This window comes from Spermophilus citellus (genome assembly GCF_964194105.1).
Source record: "Spermophilus citellus genome assembly, chromosome: 4".
In the NCBI taxonomy this organism is placed as follows: domain Eukaryota; kingdom Metazoa; phylum Chordata; class Mammalia; order Rodentia; family Sciuridae; genus Spermophilus; species Spermophilus citellus.
Window position 1 is genome coordinate 103,691,666 of NC_138185.1, and position 20,592 is coordinate 103,712,257.

The 20,592-nt window shown below is 46.7% G+C and overlaps 1 protein-coding gene across 1 annotated transcript; it reads left to right on the forward strand.

Annotated features, from left to right (window-relative positions):
* Positions 1 to 9,943: 9,943 nt before the first annotated feature.
* SH2D7 (SH2 domain containing 7) lies at positions 9,944 to 20,484 on the forward strand (the record flags this gene model as incomplete). The annotated part of the gene is made up of 5 exons (XM_081291037.1): positions 9,944 to 10,119; positions 11,526 to 11,615; positions 15,105 to 15,270; positions 15,529 to 15,729; positions 16,845 to 20,484. 5 exons carry the CDS (start codon positions 9,944 to 9,946, stop codon positions 17,553 to 17,555), a joined length of 1,344 nt encoding a protein of 447 aa, XP_081147163.1. The 3' UTR covers positions 17,556 to 20,484.
* Between the last annotated feature and the right edge of the window lie 108 nt (positions 20,485 to 20,592).

A 20,592-nucleotide genomic window follows, 5' to 3' on the forward strand; every position in this document is an offset into this window, starting at 1 on the left:
TTCTTTTTCCCTGGGAGCTGGTGAGGGTGGAAGGTTGACATGGGCTTAATGGCCTGCGCAGGAGTTAGGGGGAGCCACACCACCTGGGGAGCGGGTGAGGCCTGGAGCCCAGGGGAGGCAATGGGCTGCAGTGGTAGAGGCCCTAGGTCCTTCCTATTCCCTGTCTCCAGAGCCTGACACCATGCTCAAGACACCACATTCTATCTGTCTTCACCACTCCCTCCCCAGCCCCCAACCACATATCCAACCCCGATCTCCCTATTCTCACACACACAGATTAGGGGCTAGAACCCCACTCTGAGTCCAGGGTGGGAGATGGGGCTTTTCACTGCAAGCTGGAAGAGATTCATTGTTCTAAATGCAGAAGTTCATGCATTGCCTGGTTGGGTGAAATGGTGTGGAAGAAGTTTAAAATGTACTTACGAAGGCAAAGAGATGCAGGGGAACAAACCCAGGAGGCAGTCAGAGGATGCTGACCACAGGCAGAGATAAGACCTAGTAGGAGCAGATACAGTAGTGGATGGTGAGATGTTTTAAAATTTGTTTTGAAGTTTGACTAGATGGACTAAACATGAGTTAATTTTGAGTCAATCCATTTTTTAAATACTTATTTTTTAGTACAATACCTTTATTTATTTATTTATTTTTATGTGGTGCCGAGGATCGAACCCAGGGCCTCACATGTGCTAGGTGAGCGCTCCACCGCTGAGCCACAACCCCAGCCCATTGAGTCAGTGCATTTTAAAAATACTTTCAGAACCTGGGTAGCAGGGACAAGGGCAGGAGCAATGATGTGGAAAGTGGATGCAGCATGAAGGTAGGGAGGCAAGGTAAAGCGATTCTGTCACTGACATCAGTCTTGGATAGATCATTTCCTGCCCTGAGCCTCAGTTTCTTTGTCTTTATAATCAGAAATAATGCAGACAGTAATACCACCTTTGCACGCCTGCTATAAAGATGAAAGGAAATTATGAGTATGTATTTGATGTACTTGGCACACAGTAAAGATTCAAAATTCATTCAAGATTTACTGTGGGCCTCCATTTTCCCAGCTGTGAAGTGAGGAAAGGGAAAATAGGCACAGGACTGAGCGGCAACCCTGGGGCCCCAGCTATTCAAGCTACCAGGAACACCAGGCCTACACAGCTGGGCCACACTGCAGCCACCTGGCCTCCGAGAGACTGTAGAACAAGGCTTCTCAAGGTGTGGTTCTCAACCCCTGATCTTCCCAGTGAGCCCTAAACTGATCCCAAAACTGAGCATCTTTTCTTCACTGTTGTGAACAAACAACACACAATTCTGCAAAATTTCCTTTTTATATGAGACTTAGGATTACTAGTGAAGCTGAATTACTTATAGAGAAATTAGTTTGCATTTTGATCTTGCTGCTGTGATGGAGAGGCACACCAACAGGGGGTGCCTCTCTGATCTGAGAAATGGTTTCCCTCTCCTCTGGGTTGTCGGGAACCCACAGGCCCAGAGCATCCAAGGTGAGAGAGAGTTTTATGTGGCAACGTTTTTAATACCATGGTAGGTTCTTTGGAGTTCTCATTTCACTATATAACAATACAGGTGTCCCTAAATATCCCCAGAGGACTGATTCCAAGGCCCTCATTGAGTACCAAAAGCTGAGGATGTTCATGTCCCTTAAATAAAATAGTGTAGTATTTGCATATAACCTATATGCAACCTCCCATATGTGCATCATATTAAATCATCTCTGGATGAGTTACAATGCCTAATAAGATGCGAACACTTTGTAAATCATTGTTACACTGCATTGTTTAGGGGATAATGACCAAACAAAGTTTGTACATATTAAGCACAGATGTAATTTTTTCCTTTGCATTTTCTGCTTGTGGTTGGTTGGATATGCTAATGGGGAGCCCTGGGGTACACAAGGCTGACTCTATATTTTTAAATAGCATGGCCACATTTTACATGAAAAATATGTATGTTTTTGCTTTAAGCTTTTTTGGAAAGGATTACTTTTATGATTTTGCTTTTAAAATTATTTGGCTTTGAGGAATTCATTTAATTTACAGTTGGTAATGATTTCTTGGCAGTCTTCTGGCTTGATGGAGAATTCTCATAAGGTAATGTTGAGGGTCTCAGCCGAGTTGGGATGACGCATGGCATTCTGCCAGAAGGGAGTGGTTGAGAGGTGACACCAGCGAGCCATTGAGATGGTGATGGTTATGTTATGGACCCCTGCTGTCCGGCAATAGGGTGGCTGGGGGGGGGGGGAATAGGGCGGCTCTGGGAATAGGGTGGTTCCTGCTGCCTCAGGCGCCCACTAACAGTTGAGTTTTCCTGGGGTCTGAGTAGGGGAGGCACAGAGCCCGTGAGAGAGTGGGGAGAGTTGGGGGGGAGGGGAGTGTGCGTGCAGTGCTGGTGGAGTTCGGGCAATAAAGTTTCCTGTTTGAACACACAAGTGCTTTGTGGCGGCTCGGTGATTTGTGCCCACCTAGACTGCGGCAAGGTAAAGTCATCTGGCTTCCAAACCACTTTTATGTATGATGAAACTTTCCTGAATACCAAATGAGGATGATACAAGATGACACTGAATGGATAATTACTTAAACATTTATGCATTGTAATTGTATAATTTTCTCCTTTTGAATTTTGGAGCCACCACTGGTTTTGTTCTGTTTTTTTTTTTTTTCAAGGTCTCAGACCTTACTAGGGGTCCTTGGAAAGTTCTCAATACCTGGCCCTTGTCCTGTGAATAAAACACAACATCCTGTGTGTGTTTGGTGGAAGGATGGCTGAAGGGGACATGTCTGGATACCACCCTCCCTATCCAGCAGCTATGCTTGAACAGTGACAAGAGGAAGTCCCTCCGTGGCCTTGAGGAGTGAAAAGGATCACAATAAAATTGGTGATTTTTCTGGACCAGTACCAGACCCCTTCCTTTTTTTTTTTTCTTGTGTGCTGGGAGTTCCCAAAATGACTGATCTTGAAAATACTATTATCCATTCATTCATTCATTCATTCAATATTTAATGAGCACAACTCAATATAACCCCTAAAAAAGGCAATTTGGCAACATCTATCTGTAAGGGTAAAATTTCTAAGCTGATTCTAAGCCACAAAGCCTGAGTTAAAGTGTAAAAGACCTGGCATTGTAAAGTTTCCAAGCTGCAGGGCCTGAGTTAAAAAGTGAAGGACCAGGTATTGTTAAAATCCTCTGTTAGGACAATACCCGAACTGCCCAGTAAATATTCCCACTGACTCCCTGGTTGTCTAATAACCTGGGACTCTGTGTAGTTTGTCACGTAGTCCTTTAGGCCCTAAAACCAATTAGTTTGAATGTGTACCCCGCTTAGAAGTGACCAATCACCCCTGCCCAGCCTGTTCCCGCCAATGAATGTACTAATCATGTCTCAGAGTTGTTGTTCAATTTTCCCAAGCCTCATGATGATTTGTTCTGATGTATGCAAAGCCCCCCCCCCCCCCCCGTTCTCCCCCAAAAGTGTACTTAAGCTCTGCTTGACCTCTGCTCTGGGCTCTGGGCCACTCTCCCTTCCTGAGTGAGCCTTGAGCCTCAGCGCGCTGAATTGGATCCTCAATAAACTCCCTCCTGCTTATTGCATGAAGCCAGTCACTTGTGGTCTCTTCCTCCGACGCTTCGATGGACCCTTACATATCAAAATGAAAAAAGCAAATTCTCTTTGAGTCAGTGATCCCACTTCTGGGAATGTGCTTCATAGATGCACTTGCTCTATGCTTAATCATGTCTATATAAAGTTATCCATGGCTGCATTTTTGGAAATAAAAAAGATTGGAAACAACCCAAGTAATCACGAGTGGGGGACTTGTTACAAAAATTAAAATGCATGCATATAATAGAATACTATGCAGTTATAGAAATAAGAATGGCACTCCTCTGTGTACTTTTTTGGAAGGAGCTCTGAGATGTGTTAATTTTTTTTTACAAGGCAAGGTGCAGAACATTGTACAGTATTCTACCTTTCTTGTGGGAAAAAGGAAAAAAAGCCAGGCACAGTGGCATGTACCTGTAGTCCCAGCTACTTGTGTAAGGGTAAAATTTCTAAGCTGCAAAATCCTGAGTTAAAGTTAAAGTTAAAGTGTAAAAGACTAGGGCATTGTAAAGCTTCTAGATTGCAAGGCCTGGGCTAAAAAGTAAACAATTCCCCTGCTATCCCCGGAACCTGTAATGTCTGTAAAGTTGTTAGGACAATGCGAGAGCTGCTCAGTAAATATCTCCATTGATTCCCTGGTTGTTTAATAGCTAAGGACTCCAGGTAACATGGCACGTACGCATATAGGCCCCAGGACCAATCAGTTTGAATGTGTGCCCCACTTGGAAGTGACCAATCGCCCCTGCCCAAACTGTTCCCTCCAATGAATGGACTAATCATGTATCAGAATTGTTGTTCAATGTCCCCACGCCTCATGATGATTTGTTCTGATGTATGCAAAGCCCACCGCCCTCTCCAAAAAGTGTACTTAAGCTCTGCTTGACCTCTGCTCTGGGCTCTGGGCTGCTCTCCCTTCTTGAGTGAGCACAGAGTCCCAATGCGTTGGAACGGATCCCTAATAAAAATCCCCCTTGCCATTGCATGAAGCTAGTCTCGTGTGGTCTTTCCTTCTCCAACGTTTCGCCGGACCCTTACACTTGGAAGGCTAAGGCAGGAGGATTGCTTGATCCTAGGAGTTTGGGGACAGCCTAGGATAAATACTGAAACTTTGTCTCAAAAAAAAAAAAAAGAAAAAGAAAAAAAGAGTGAGGGAGAATAGGAAAATATTTATTTATTTGGATATACACTAAAAAACATAACAAAACAAAACCAGGAAGAACAATCCAGAAACAAGTAACAAGTAACAAAGACACAGGGTCTGTGGGAAAGACCCAGGATCAGGAATGAGTTAATACTTGAAGAAAAATATTTTTACAGATACTTTTTTATATTTTATATTTTTAAAAACCATGTGGGGGCTGAGGTTGTGGCTCAGCGGTAAAGTGCTAGACTAGCATGTGTGAAGCCCTGGGTTGGATTCTCAGCACCACATAAAAATAAATATATAAGTAAAGGTATTGTGTCCAACTACAACTAAAAATAAATATTTAAAAAAACCTATGTGGATGTATCACCTATTCAAATAATAATTTAAATAAAACTACTGAACATCTACCCGTGCCAAACACTGTTCTAGACACAATAGGGTGGAGAATGAAGCAGAGAGAAAGAAGGTAGAATCATTCATTCTCCACTGTTCAGGTTTATGGAACAAATTCAGACCTACTAAAAACAGCTAAGGATAAAAAAAAAAAAAAGTGTCCGTGCATTAAAATAAGCACACGACTAGTATTTGCTGAAAAGTCTACTTTGGCATTTCACCCAAGAGGCTAGCTGCCAGCAGCACTGAATCATGAACATGGTCACCCTGCATGGGCTCAAGAAAGGAGAAGCGAGAGAGTGTTGGGGTTGTCCACACTGGGCTGGAGAGACACTCCCTCTGAGCATCTTTCCAGGGATGCCTCAGGCCTGTTTCCCAAGAAGACAAGCCAGGCTGAATGCCTTTAGGAGAGAGTAATTCGTTGGATAATTCACTGCCATCTGTTTGTCCTCTAGAAAAAGCAGATACTCAAGAGAGAAGAACCCAAGACAGGGAAGAACTAAGACAGGACAAGTACATCAAATTCTGGGGACTTCCCAAGTGGGGGGATGACATGAAGCTGTGTGTGAATCATGAGGCCAGCATGTGCAGCTGTGCCTCCCAGCCACAGAACTGCATGCATCAGCTCACTGAATCACCAAATCCTTCCAGGTAGGTGCTTCATTTCTCCCCCATTTTTATAGTTGAGGAAATGGAGATAAATATAAGCTGCAGAGCCAGCAAATGGGGAGTTGGGATTCCATTAGTCTGATCTAGAGCCTGAAGCCTCTTAATCCTTCTTCCTACACCTCTGGGCCCCAGGAGGAGGTAGGTAGGGCTATTCCAGCACCCTCTCTGTGCCCAGGGTCTAGCACCAGTAGTTGCCCATGTGTAATGAACTAAACAATGGAATGCAGAGTGTTGTCCACGACAATCTATTTCTACCCCTAGTCCTTCATGGAGCTTCCAATTCCCCTCAAACCTGGGCCTCCACCCCCCTCAGCTCCACACTTCCTTGGAGTATAAATATAGACTCCCCCTTATTTGCCTGGCCCACAGCCATCCTGGGTTCTGTGTCCTTTTGTACACAAAGCCATTGTCTCTTATGAAAATGACCAGGTTCTTCCCATAAAAGTATCCAGCCTAATTGGGAGGTGGAGAGAGAATACCTCATGGAAAATTATAGAAGCACATTTCTTTGTATTTGAATACTTCCAGGATCTCACTTTGGCAGTGAACCAACTCTGAGTTGGACCCTGCCCCCCATCTCAGCCTCTTTTGTGCTATGGACCTCTTTGAAATCTGTTGAAGCCCGTGGGTCACATAGCTAGTAAGCACAGAATAGATTGTTGTTGTTATTGTTATTGTTGCTTTTTGCAGAACTGGGGATTGAATCCAGGGGCACTCCACCACTGAGCTTTTTCGAGACAGAGTCTAGCTAAGTTGCCCAGGCTAGTCTTGAATTTGCCATCCTCAGCCTCAGTCTCCTGAGCTGGGATTTACAGGCATGTGCCAACATTCTCAGCTCAGAATAGATTTTTTTAAAATTTTTTTTTAGTTGTAGGTTAACATAATAGCTTTATTTTATTGTATTTTTATGTGGTGCTGAGGATTGAACCCAGTGCCTTACAAGTACGGGTGAGCATTCTACCATTGAGCTACAACTGCAGCCCCAGAATCTATCTTTGAAAAACATTTTTTAAGTTGTAAATGGACTTTTATTTTATTTATTTATATGTGGTACTGAGAATCAAACCCAGTGCCTCACACATGATAGGCAAATGTTGTACCACTGAGCTACAACCCCAACCCCAGAATAGTTTTTTTTTTTTTAATGCACAAAATACAATACCTAGGGGCTGGGGATGTGGCTCAAGCGGTAGCGCGCTCGCCTGGCATGCTGCCCGGGTTTGATCCTCAGCACCACATACAAACAAAGATGCTGTGTCCCCCGAAAACTAAAAAATAAATAATAAAAAATTTAAAAAAATACAATACCTAGAGGGACAATGAAAATAAATTATGTGAAAATAGGGTTTAAAAATATTCTTGATGTAGTAATCCTTTGTGCGTCTTTATTGATGTGTTTAGGAACAATCCATCATTGCATCAAATTGCTATAATTTTGAGGTAATGATGAACAAAAAAGATATCTGTCTGCAACAGCTGTAATGTAATATGCAAATATCTGTATTTCTGTTGCTGACAAAGTAACAGGTGCTGCTAACATTAATGTGGTTTATTTCTTCCAAGGGAAGGAAATGCTGAGTTTCAGTTAGAGATTAGGGAAAATAAAGATACAATCTCCCTCCTCCCTACTATGCATTTTAGAGAATTCCAGAACTTGCCAGCCTGGGATTTCCATTCTGACACCATGATAGCACTGTCTTGTGTGTGGCAAGAGAGATCAATTAGCAAGAACATGAATGATGGTTTGCTTCTGATGCCTCCCTAAAATTGTCAAATTATCAAGTCTGGAAATCTATTGTTTGTTAAAGTGATGTTCCTGGGAGCCGGCCTTCTGAGAACACTTGCAATGTGCTTATGTGCTTGCCCCTGTGTGAAGAGTGTTACTTGCAGTATTTCATCCCATGCTGTGTGTGGTAAAAATAATTATCCTTTTTACAGATGTGGAAAACATGGCTCAGAGGCAGGGGCAGCTGCCCAGGTTTGCCTCATGTCCTAGTCTTTCCTCTAAACTGTATGCATCACACACATTTTTATCTTGATTTGAGTTGACCCATGATGAAGTTGTAATAATAAGAATAATGATAGGTTCCAACAGGGTGCACTCTACATATTTTAGAATATTTATATCCTTCTCCTCCTCCTCCTCCTCATCATCATCACAAGCAGTGGCTAATCCTAATTACTTGCATAATTACAAACACTGTTTAAATGACTTAACTCATTTAACCTTTGTAACAACAGGTTGCTATGGTTTGTCTCAAGGATTCATGTGTTTGAAGCTTGGCCCTTAGTGTGGCAATGTTGGGAGGTGATGGAACCTTTAAAAGGTGGGAGGTGGGTAGGTCATTGGTGGGCCCTACTCTGGGAAGATATTAAAGTAGTTCTCATAGGCCAGTTAATCCTGTGAGAGTGGGTTGTTATGAAAGAGTGAGCCTGGTCCCTGGCTTTCTGTCTTACCATGCAATGGCTCCCTCTTGCCCACTTCCCCACCATGATGCCTTCTGCCATGATGTGATCGCTGTAGCCAAGAAGGCCTTGCCAGAGTCTAAATAGATGGGTCAGCCCAATCTTGGACTTTCAGTCTCCAAAACTGTGAGCTAAACAAACTTCTTTAAAGTATACAGCTTCAGGCCTTTCATTTATAACAATAGAAGAAATACGAATGCACAGGTCATATGATTCTCCTCATTTCAAAAATTAAGATACTGAAACCAGAAAACTTATGACATTTGATCAAGGGTCATGTAGTTAGTAAGGTAGAATTTGAACCATGGAAATGTGGTTTTAGCACCTTCTTTTAACTGTTTCATTGAATCAGAACATGAACATAGAAAAATATACATTGTGAGTATATCTGTGAATTTTCATACAGTGAACATAGTCATCTAATCACCAACCAGATCCAAAAACAGAACCTGATCAGCACTCAGCAGCTCCTTGCCCCCTTCCCAGTCATTACGTCCCCAAGATAACTACTATCCTGACTGCTATCACCTTTGATTCATTCTGCCTTTTTTGAATTTATGTAAATGTTTCTTTATTCTTTACCATTATGATTTCTTCTAGTCCTCATAGTGACCCCAGAGTCTAGAAAGTGCTTATTATTCCCATCATGAGTACATTGAGGTATCTGCAACAACTTAGTAATTCCCATGTCAGGTGTGTGATGGAAACAGGATTCTAACCCAGGTCTTGGGGCTGACTGATTGCAACATCTCCCGTCTCCATGTCCACCTAGCCTGAATTTCTGCTGTGAAACTCAGAAGCACATTAGGGATCAGGAATATTCACATGAGCAAAGGTCCCATATGGCCCTATACTGCTCCAAAACTTCCTGTCCAAGGCCTAGCCTAGCCCTTCTGGGGACCCAACTATGCCAAGTTTGTTACAGCCACATGAGCTCCCCATCGTTCCTTGCAATCTGTAGCAATGTAGTCTCATGGTTTTCCCTTTGCTGGTAACAGCAGCTCTTCCTCCTTCACTGTCACCTCCTGGGCAAGGCTGACTGCATCCAGGGACCCTCTGCCTAAGAAGTGTGGCCCATGTGCTCTCTGGTGTTTCCCTCTCCCTTTGTCTTGGAATGCTTAGACTGTACGTCCATAAGCAGAGTGTTGTGTGGTTTGTTGCTTTATTCCCAGGGCCCAGATTCACATGGCATATGGTAGGCAATCAATAAATCTTGAGTGGAAGGAAGAATTTATCAGTTCAGAACTTCTCCCACCAAAATACAAATGGTATCCACAAGGGAAAGATATGTAGAGTTTAAATCCATTGCTTTGCTAACAGGGGCAGTGATGTGGACTTCATCCAGGGTCTGGTCTTTAGCTGTGATAAAGACTGGAGGCTCAGGGGGAGAAGGCCAAACCCGGTGAGGCAGCTCATCTGCTGGCCAGGAAACTGCCCCTACCCATCTTGGGTTGCTACTGCGGCCCTCCCCGCTGTGACTCCAGCCAGCCAAGGTGCCCTGTCCCAAAGCATCAGAGAGAAGAGCCAGCCACCGCCCAGAAGTGACAATGGGGCTCCTGTGCACTGTGGGAAGTTGGGAGCTCAGGCAAATGAACCAGAGCACAGGCAGATATAAAGGCCCACAGACTGACCCGGCCTTGCTGTGGCTTTGGTGCTTGCCAGGATGGAGGGAAGCCTGAAGCAGCTCAGCCTGGGGAGGGAGACTGAGGAGACAAGGGACAGCCAGGCCCTGGCTGAGCTCCAGGAACTGGCCATGAAATGGTTCATGGAGACCCAAGCCCCCTTCATCCTGCAGAATGGGGCCCTGCCCCCCTGGTTTCATGGATTCATCACCCGCAAGTAAGACTGCCCCTGTCCACATGGCCACACAGCCCACACAGCCCACAGCCCCTTAGGGCTGAGTATGTGGCCTGAGAATTCAGGAATCTTTGGTTCCTGCCCTCTCCCTGTGCTAGGCAGGGACCTTAGGGGAGGAGAAGGATGGAGGAACAGACTAAGGACCACTCCACCCTCTGGTGGCTGATTCTGTGGCAGAGGGAGAGGCTATGGGGGAGGGGGATTGGCTATCACTCAGGTCTAGGGTTGCTGGGGTGAAAGAAGGCCAGGCGGGAGCAGAACACACTCAGACCAGCTTTGAATAACTGATTGGATGGCTAGGGGACTATATCATTTGGCACCCAAACTTGGCACTGTCGGTAAGTAAGCTAGGAGAATTTGTCACAAATGGGATATCTCAGGCAAACTCTAGTGCACTGATACCTTAGGAATAAATGCCAAGATGTGAGGGTTGGTCTTCCAATTGGGCTGTATCTCCAAGTAGCCAAAGCATCAGATGAAGGCATAAGACGTTTGACCAGTCACCAGATCCTGGTACATCCTGGCATAGAGCCAGGCCAGCTTTATGGCATCAACTTGTACAACTGCACAGGGCCCTGTACTCAAGAGAGACCCCCACTCTCTTCAATGATCTCCTGTCACTATCTTAAAATTCTTAATAATTTTTGAACAAAGGGCCCAGCGAGTTCGTTTGGCATTGGGCCCTGCAGATTACGTAGCTGGTCCTGAATAGAGCAGGCCCTTGGTTAAGTACTTGATGAGAAAGTGAGTAAGGGAATATCGGGTCGATGTACTGCCAAACCAGAAAACAGCTGGAATTTTCCATCATGCCTCCAAAATACTTGGCACCATGTAGAAATATCTGTAGCTGCCTGGGGCTTATGGGGACAAGGGGGGGTGTGTGGTGAGTCCCTGTGAGCTGCTATTGTGACCAGGCTTGAGGCTTCTCCCTGCAGAAACTCTTATGTAGTGCACATCTCACACCACTGCACACAGTGGTCCTGAGGGGGGGATCCCCCCAACCTAATAATCTCCAGCTGTATGGATCTGTCCTTGATCCACAACCATCAGGTGGACAGTGTGTGGTTGGAGTTGCAGCTAGTATGCCTACTGGTGAGGCTGTAGTAGGGAGGAGGGAGGTCCTTGTGGCCTCAGGACCTTGATCCAGTCTCAGATTGAGTCTTGAATTTGCTCAATTAAGCAAAGACAGACCACAGGCAGCCCTGAGAGGCTGCAGACCCAGTCAAAGACCCAAGGGTGTCCTCTATCAAGGGTTGAAGGACTATCTGTGCCCTGGGTCTGGTGCCCAAGGGTGTATCCCTCAGGGACTCTGAGGCAGGACTCTGAGTCAGGCTGCTTAGGCTGCCATTAGGGAAGGAGCCCCAGCTAATGGCATGTCCTCTGCCCAGGCAGACGGAGCAGCTACTCAGGGACAAAGCTCTCGGTTCCTTCCTCATCCGCCTCAGTGACAGGGCTGCCGGCTACATCTTGTCCTACAGGTAAGAGGGGAAGGCAGGCTCAGGCTCTCAGAACCAGCCTTACAGATCAGCACAGTGTGGGTCCAGCAGCCCCCACTGCTTGAGTTCCTCTGAGCCCCGTGTCCCTTACTCCCTTGTTCATTCATCACATGCTCAATAGACACTTTCTGAGCAGCACTAGCCACAGCCTTCAATGGGGAGCAGGGCCAAATGAGCACATTCTCCCAAAGGGATGCTGGGGAAGGCCTTCCAGAGGGGAGCTTTGAGCCCAGAATAGGAGGAGGAACAGCAATTTGCTAGGCAAAGAACAGGGTGCTGTGGGCTAGATACAGCAGGGCTCGTGGTTTCTTTGGAGGAACACCCAGAGAGGAGGGAAGGGCATCTCAAGACAGCCTTGAAGCTGGGAGTGGTGGTGCACACCCGTAATCCCAGCAGCTTGAGGGTTGAGATAGGAAGATGAAAAGTTCAAGACCAGTCTCAGCAACTTATGGAGGCTCTAAGGACTTAGTGAGATCCTGTCTTTAAATAAAAACTAAAAAGGGCTGGGGATGTGGCTTAGTGGTTAAGTTCCCCTAGGATCAATCCCTGATACAGAAAAAAAAAAGAAGAAAGAAAGAAAGAAAGAAAGAAAGAAAGAAAGAAAGAAAGAAAGAAAGAAAGAAAGAAAGAAAGAAAGAAAAAAAGAAACTTCTGTAGACCAAGAGGGATGATCTGGGCAGATGCCCATTTTGTCTCTCAGGAGCCTAGTCTGGAGGTGTCGGGACAGTGAGTGAGGACCTGTGCTACTGGCTGTATGTGGGATGCTTGAGGTCTGGGTTAGGGTAGGGCTCTGGTGGTAGAAAGGAAGATACAAGGGACGAGGACAAAGTCATTGATGGTGACACTGGATCCTGACCTGAGAATAGGTTGAGCTGAGAAAGGCAGAGGAGGGAAAAGGCTCCTTAGGCAGGGAAGGAGGTCAGGGCTGTAGGACAAACTTCAAATGCCTCAGATTCTGATTCCAAATTATCACACACCCAGACACCCCTAGTTCAAATCCTAATCTTGAGTCTCTTTGCTTCTGTGTTTCTCTCGTCTTATCTGTAAAAATGGGAATGTTCTCCTACTTATTTCAAAGAATTGTTAAAAGCACTCAAGAAACTGATGCATTTAAAAGTACTTGGCATAGTGCATGGGATATAATAAGGATTAAAGAAATGTTAGTCATTGTTAAAATAGTTATTTTTTAGCTATGTGCAGGACACTATGCTAGGCACTTTGAAATATAAGTCAGCAGTTTCCAAGTGTCTTTTCTGCATCTGGTATTTTTTGTTGTTGTTGTTTTGTTTTGAGTTTTTTCCTCCAAATGAGATCTTAGGCAGAATTCCAACTTATAAAAGAGATAAAAGGGGCCGCTCAAAAAAGTACAGATAGACACGTGGGACAGAAGAACGTGCAGAGAGTGTGCCATGTTTGGTTACCTGATTTACAACAGAGACACCACTGCAATTCCTGTTTTTTCAATAATTAGTATGGGAGCGATGGGATAGCCAAATGGAAAAAAAAATGACGCCTATCTCCCTCCATGTCCAAAAATTAACTAATTCTAGACAGATCAAAGATCCAAAAGAGAAAAGCAAAACAATGTTTCCAGATGAAAACGGGAAACTTTTTTCATAAGTATATTAAAATGCCTTTGAAAATGGGATAAGCAAAGATTAAACAGAACTCAAAAAGCACTAAACATTTTTAAAAAAAGATGGAGAAACTTGATTCCCTTAAAATTAAGAATTTCTGACAATCAAAAGATTATCAGGCGGGCTGGGGATGTGGCTCAAGTGGTAGCGCGTTCGCCTGGCATCCGTGCGGCCCGGGTTGGATCCTCAGCACCACATACCAACAAAGATGTTGTGTCCGCCGAGAACTAAAAAAAAACATTAAAAAAAAAAGAACAGATAATAAAAAAAAAGATTATCAGGGAAGGAAAGGCACAGTCTTGGGGAAATACATATAGGTAACAAAGGACTCATCTGGAATATGTAAATGAGGCAAAACCAAAACAATTCAATGTATAAAAGCAAAAGAATTGAATAGGCACTTCAAAAAGAAATATCCCAAAGCCCCTAAACACATGAAAAAATGTTCAGTATCATTAGTTATTGGGAAAACAAAACCACAAAGAGTGGCTGAATTGGAGGGACAGATGATACCCAATAACTGGTGACAATGCAGAGCACCTGGTGCTCTCCATACTTGGCAACAGTGTTAGAAAACAATTTGGCACAGCTAGATTCAGGTGTACCCTTGACCTATTGATTCTACTCCTTGGTATAGTCTCAACAGAAATGAGTAGATATATTCTCCAAAGACACGAATGAGAATGTTCACAGCAGCTGTATTTATAACAGCCCAGATCCAGATATAACCGAAATGTCCATCAACACAATAAGTAGATTGTGGATTTTTCATTAGATGAAAAACTGCACATAAATGGGGTGGGGACTAATTCAACACAGACATGAATAACCTCCCCCAAAATATAATATTGAGTGAAAGAAGTTAGACACAATAGAAATTTTGTATAATTTCATTTATGAAGCTCCATAAAGGGCAAAATGAATCGTGGTGGTAGGGTTAAAACAGTGGCTGCTTTGGGGGCAGTGATAGGGAGGTGCCCAAGGCAGCCTTCTAGGGGCTGAAGAGTTTTTCTACCTCCATCTACATGGCAGTTGCATGGGTGTGTACCTATATGGAAATTCATTCAGCTGTGCATTTGTGATATGTACACTTCACTGTCAGTTATTCTTCCATATAAAAGGAAAATGATGAGGGTGGGACACTTTAGGCTGAAGGGGGTGGTGGGAAATGAAACCTCATGGTTTCAGTTAGGGTGAGGCTGAGTTGTAATGGTGTAAGGTTGACATTTATTTAAAATGTTGATATTTTGTTCATTATGGAGTTTTGCATTCATTTTGATCTAAAATATTGCATTATTTGGCCGGGCATAGTGGCACATACCTGTCATCTCAGCGGCTCAGGAGGCTGAGGCAGGAGGATTGCAAGTTCAAAGCCAGCTTCAGCAAAAGTGAAGTGCTAAGTAACTCAGTGAGACCCTGTCTCTAAATAAAATACAAAAGAGGGCTGGGGATGTGGCCCAGTGGTTGAGTGCCCCTGAGTTCAATCCCTGGTACCAGGAGAAAAAAAAATTGCATTATTTGTTCTCCCGATGATTGAGTATTTTGTTGCCCCTTTAAATTTGCACCAAGGACCTGCCCTACCTAGTCCTGACCCTGACCTCCTTGACTCCACCAGAAGAGCTTAGGCACTTCCCAGGTCCTCAGGTTTGGAAACCTCTTCCCAGCTCCCTGAGGAACACTCCCTGGCTCCAAGGCCAAAGGGTGGCCCCAGGTCAGGTTTGCACTGGATAGATAGCTGGAGCCCCTCTCCTGCACCCAGGCCTGGAGTTCAGACCCCAGGCCAAGGCCAGGATGCCTCTGGCCAGCAGCCCAGACCACCCGTGTTTGTGTGCAGGGGCAGCGATCGCTGCCGGCATTTTGTTATCAACCAGCTCCGAAACCGTCGCTACCTCATCTCGGGTGACACCCTCAGCCACAGCACCCTGGCCGAGCTGGTGCGCCATTACCAGGAAGTGCAGCTCGAGCCCTTTGGGGAGACCTTGGCTGCTGCCTGCCCCCGGGTAAGCACCCTTCTTACGGGGTGAGGGTGGAGGGGCTGGGTGCCCAGGTATGGGCGTCCATCACTTGGACACATGCCTTTTCTCACCTTCCCTATTTACTGCCATCCAGGGGCACTCGATGTGGGGTTATGGTCCCTATCCGAAAAGGGGAGAGTGTGGCAAAATTGTATCTGAGGTCAGGAATCTGGTGGGAATGTTTCAGTCGAGGCTGGCAGGGAGTATGTGACCACGGGCCTGCTGTGTTCCCACTGCCCCCAGCCAGAGGACAATGATCTGTATGATGCTATCACCCTGGGCCTCCACCAGACCAACCTGGAAAATCCACCCGCATCCCCCACAGTGGTCCCTGACAAGGCTGCCAGCCCCTGCCCCTCTGCAAAGCCCCAGGTCTCCTTCCTCCACACAAAGAAGAGCCTGGATGTGAGTCCCTGGAACCCCTCCAAGGAGGAAAGCATGGAGGTGAGGAGGATTCTGGGCCGTCCAGGGTGAGGACCTCTAGACCAGCAATGTGGGTGTCGTCACAGTCAGGCCTTGAGAGGCCATACTAGCAGTCCTTTCAGCTGTGGAGGGGGGACACCAGTCTGGGAGAGAGGCAGGCCCAGCTTGGAACCAGCCAGGGGTTCACCCATGCCAGGGCCTGCCCCTGCCAGTGGGGTTTGTTTCAACCCTGGTCTTGGCTGTTTTCTCATTGTATGACTCTGGGAAAATTATGCAATCTCTCTAAATCTCGGTTTACCATTCCTGAAGTTCTTATGAGGCTACACTGAGAGAATTGGTATGAAATACCTAAAATCCCTTATAGAGTGGGGTGTCTGTGGCCAATACTTCTTACTTCACAGCACCCCATGGGAGGGACTCAGATTTCCATCGCTATACATCAGACCTTAGTATGGCTCACGCTCTCACTGCACTCCATTCTCTTTAAATGTCCCCTCCTAGTAAGGTCCACTTAAATGGAAAAAAAAAAATTTTTTTTCTTTCCCACCTGCCATTCTAACTTTGCTCTTCACAGTACTGATTGTGATGTGACACCACATTATACTGTGATCAAGTAGTAGCATACAGTATATAAAGTCCCCTTATACTATGTAATAGAGCCTTGCGTTGCCCATGTCCAGATTAGAACATAGGCTCCCAAGGGCTGATCTTGCTTGCCACTGAGCCCTTAGTGCCCAAGACTGGCTGGCATAGCTGGTGTTCACTAAGTATTTGCTGAAAGGATACACCAGTGATAGAATTGGGGTGGGCAACTCTGATGGGGACAGCAGTAAGTAGGTGGGTTCAGGGGTTCTGAGGGACCAGTGGACCACACTGGAGGCAGAAGGAACAGAGCAGACTAAGCTTGAGTAAGGAGTTGAGCTGGTGGCCAAAGGCCTTAAATGTCAAGGTAAAGATTGTATTCCTTGAGCACGAGAGCTGGCAGGGACCCTGAATGTCATATCCTAACCCTGGTATGTAACAGGTAAACTGAGGTCAAGACAGGGGCCTCAGCTTATCTGAGAGAGTCCAGTTAACCTGAGGGCATCCTAGCAATGGGGTACCCTTTAAGAGGTTCTCTGTCCCTCTCTCCCCAGACCCCCATCAGGGTACCCCCCCTCCCTGAGAGGAGTACCTCCCTCCTGGACGAGTCTTTTTCAGGCCCCAGTGACATCATCTACGCAGACCTGAAGAAGATGAACCAGGCACGGCTAGGCCTGGGCACAGAAGCATCCAGCAGGCATGGGTCAATTCCAGCTAGCAGCCAGGCCTGCTCCCTAGGCAGGGAGGTTCTGAAGAGACCTTCAGATGGAGACCAGAATAGACCTGATGGCCCAGGGCCTGCCCTCTCTGGGGTGAGCCCCGACCAGGGCTCTACAATGTCTTCCACGTCCTGGGGGTTTCTCCTGGCCCCCAATTCTGAGGCCCTGGGATCTCGGGCTGCTACCTGGAGGCAGGGGTTTCTGAAACAAGGTCACGAGGCTCAGTCCTGCTCCCAGGGCAGCTCTGCAGATTCCTATGAGCTTGTTGGGACAGCAGACCAAGGAGGCAGTCCTTATGAGCAGATTCCAGCTTGTTGGAGTGGCCCAGCCAGGCCTCCACATCCTGGGGCCAGTCCCACATATAGCAAACTGTCAAGGCCTGCAGACTGTGGCTATGAGAAGATCTTGGGGACCCCAGAGCTCCCAGAGCCTGGGAACACCTATGAGCAAATCCCAGCTGCCAAGAGCAAGGAGTCTGGACGAACACACAAGGTGAGCTCTATGGGTGGGATGGGAGGCTACCTGATCTTAGGGAACACCCGATGATAGTAAGGGGACCTGAAACTTTTAGGCACTGGCAGGTCAGGACACTTCCATTGCCCACAATTTTCTAGCCCTGACATCCACCTGGTGGAGATAGTACCAAGAAAAGCAGCTTCTTGATTTGAGTGTTAGATGGGGCCTTCAAGCCCATCTAAGAGCTTTCTCTGCAGCAGACCAGGCTCTCTGGCCCTCTCTCAGCCCTGCAGGGGCCTTAGAGCTCTGAGAAATGAAGAAGGGCCCCTTAGCTCTAATCATGGTTGAGCCACTCCTAGTTTTGTAACTTTGGGCAAGACAACTTCCCTGTCAACTAAGGTTGCCAGATTTAGCATGACAAAATATAGAGCATATAAGTAAATTTGAATTTCAGATAAACAATAAATATTTTTTAAAAAAATGTCTCAAGTAACTGCAATTATTCCCTATTTATCTGAATTAAAATTTAACTGGGCATTATATATTATTTGGCAACCCTATCCAGGACCTTTGTTTCCTGCTCTGTAAAATAATGGGCAGATCCTCTGGTTGTGTCCAGCAGCAGCTGCCCAAGGATAGTGCTACACATCCTCTTGCACTCTGGACACAGCACAGAGAAAGCTCTTGGTGAATAGGGCTGTTAATTCTGAGGGTTTCTAATAAGGAAGAAGAGGAAAACTTGGGGATCTGGAGAGCAGAGGGAAGCAGTTGGGGTGGGGCTAGCCCAGGGTTCCCAGGGAAGCAAAGGAGGCCTCCTGTGCCCTCAGCTCTGGCTGCACTCTGCCTATACCTGGCAACAGTGGGATCACAGAGTCCCCTGCCTGTGGGCATGGCCTCAGACTCAGGCAATAGAAACCCCAGACACCCTGAGATATTAGGTGAAAGGCCTCCAGGGAACCCCTCCAGCAACTCCCTCAGGGCAGGCTGAGCCCACGTCCCCCCACACAATAACCTCTGAGGTCCTGACCCTCCTGGGCCAGTCAGTGGGCAGTCCTTTAAGGACCTCAGAAGCCACATCCCACGTCTGCTGGCTGTTGTCCTGTGTCTTCTCCTAAACCAGTGGCCCTGGGTCAACCCTTCCCCGATTCTGTCTCACGAATGCAGAGTCAGGGCCCTAGCTGGGGTGCAGAACTTGGGGTTGAGCACTCAGGGAGTAAGCTGAGCTTTATTTTCCACTTTTTTTTTTTTTTTTTGGTACTCCTTCCTCTTCCCTCTTCTTAACCAGAGGCAGGTGAATCCTTCTGCCCAAACTGAGTTTCAGGCACTGAGAGAGGCTTGTGGGAGCAATCATCAATATTCCAATCTGGCCCCATTTCCTGGGCTTGGACCCCCAACCCCAGGCCAATGCTGATGGGTCTCTAAGCCAGGGTCTTTCCTCCCCTGTTCAGAGACCCCAGATGCCAGCATCTTCTCCTTTATTGCAGCCTGACAAGCTCCGGAGGCTGTTCTTCGCAGACAAGAAGGCTAAATTCTGAGGAGGGCCTGGAATCCAGTGGGTTTCCTAGTATCCAGGCTATGCCAGCGATTACTGTGAAGCCCTCAGCTCACCTGCAGGTGGCCCTCGGATCCTTGGGCCCAACCAGTGCCCCAGAGACACAGACGGGATGCCTACCTGGGAAGAGGTGGGAGGGACTTTCCAGCCACCTGCAGTTGCTGGCTGTGTCCTGTTTTCCCAGTGCCTCCGGTCCATGCAGAGGAGGGAATAAGGCCAGAGAATGGGTACTGGTCAAAGACAGAGGCCAGCAACCCTATTTCTTAGTTGAACATGTAGAGGCCTGGGCTGATGGACGGAGCCCACTTGCCAAACATGTGGCAGGCCCTAGGCCAGGACAGACATTTTCCTAACAGGCTGAGTGACATCATGCAATTGCTCTTGAGAACAAAACCAGTTCCCCTTCTCAAGGACCTATCAGTAGGAAGGAGGGGAGGGTCAGGAGCCATATCCTCTGCTTCTGTTCCCTGGGGACCAGAACAAGAAGCCAGGGATGTGGCTACAAAGACCTAGCCTCCAGGCCATGGCTGTGATCCTGGAGCAGGCCAGGCTCCCAAGAACTGCTCCTTGGCTATTCCCTGTCCCCTATTTTGATCCCAGCCTCACCATGCATGCTGGGCAGATCCTAAGAAGCACCAGTCCAATCTCTTTGTGCTACAGATGAAGAAACTAAGGCCTAGACAAGAGTAGGCCATTTGGCACCACAGAGCTGGTCAGGGCTTGAGCAGACACTTCTTAGTTAAGACAGGGTCCAGCTTGAGGTCAGCCTGAGATGGACTGCTGGGTGACATCTAGAATACCCAGTGGACACCTAGTAGCCATCCCTGTGTGGCCAGGTCACCTCCTCACCTGCCTTTTGCTTTCAGCCAGTACTGACCTTTTGAGTGGATCTTAGGACTCCACCCATGAGACCCAGCTACAACCTGGTGGCCCTGTCTCTAAGGAGCCCTCAGAGTCTTGTCTAGACACCAGGTCTGGACATAGGGCACTCAGGTCTCCTGCTCTGTCATTCCCTCAGGCCCGGCTAGCTGTTCCTGAGATCCTTCCTGTTTTGTCCTACATCCTTCCTCACCCATGTGTCCCCACCTCTATAAGGGTGAGTACCTGGCTAGCTGTCCCCCTCTGCACTGCCTCCAGAGGAGACAGAGACCAGAATTAACCATCTCCAGATGGAAGATCATAGGGGCCCCTCCTCTCCACCCCAGACCCTGGGCAGGCTTGGCTCAGTGCACATTTGTAGGGAAGATCTATCCTTAGGGGCACTTGGCTATGCAACTTTCCTGTCAGAAAAATGGGCTATGAATCCCTGTTCTGGGAGGAAGAGTTGAAAGCAATATTTGTGGACTCAGTGCTAGCCCTGAGTCCACAAATATTAGCAAGAATTATTGTTATGAGTGAAATGGAAACAATCCTCCTCTGTCCTTTGTGGGGATCACTGGAAAATGTGAGGCATAGGTGTGGTATGCCTTCCTCCCGAAGGCACAGCACTGAAACAAAAGTCAGAGTCTGAGGCGAAAGAGATGTGCGTAACCTTGTGAGGCAAGGCACTCTCAGTGGGATTTTAAGGACCAGGAG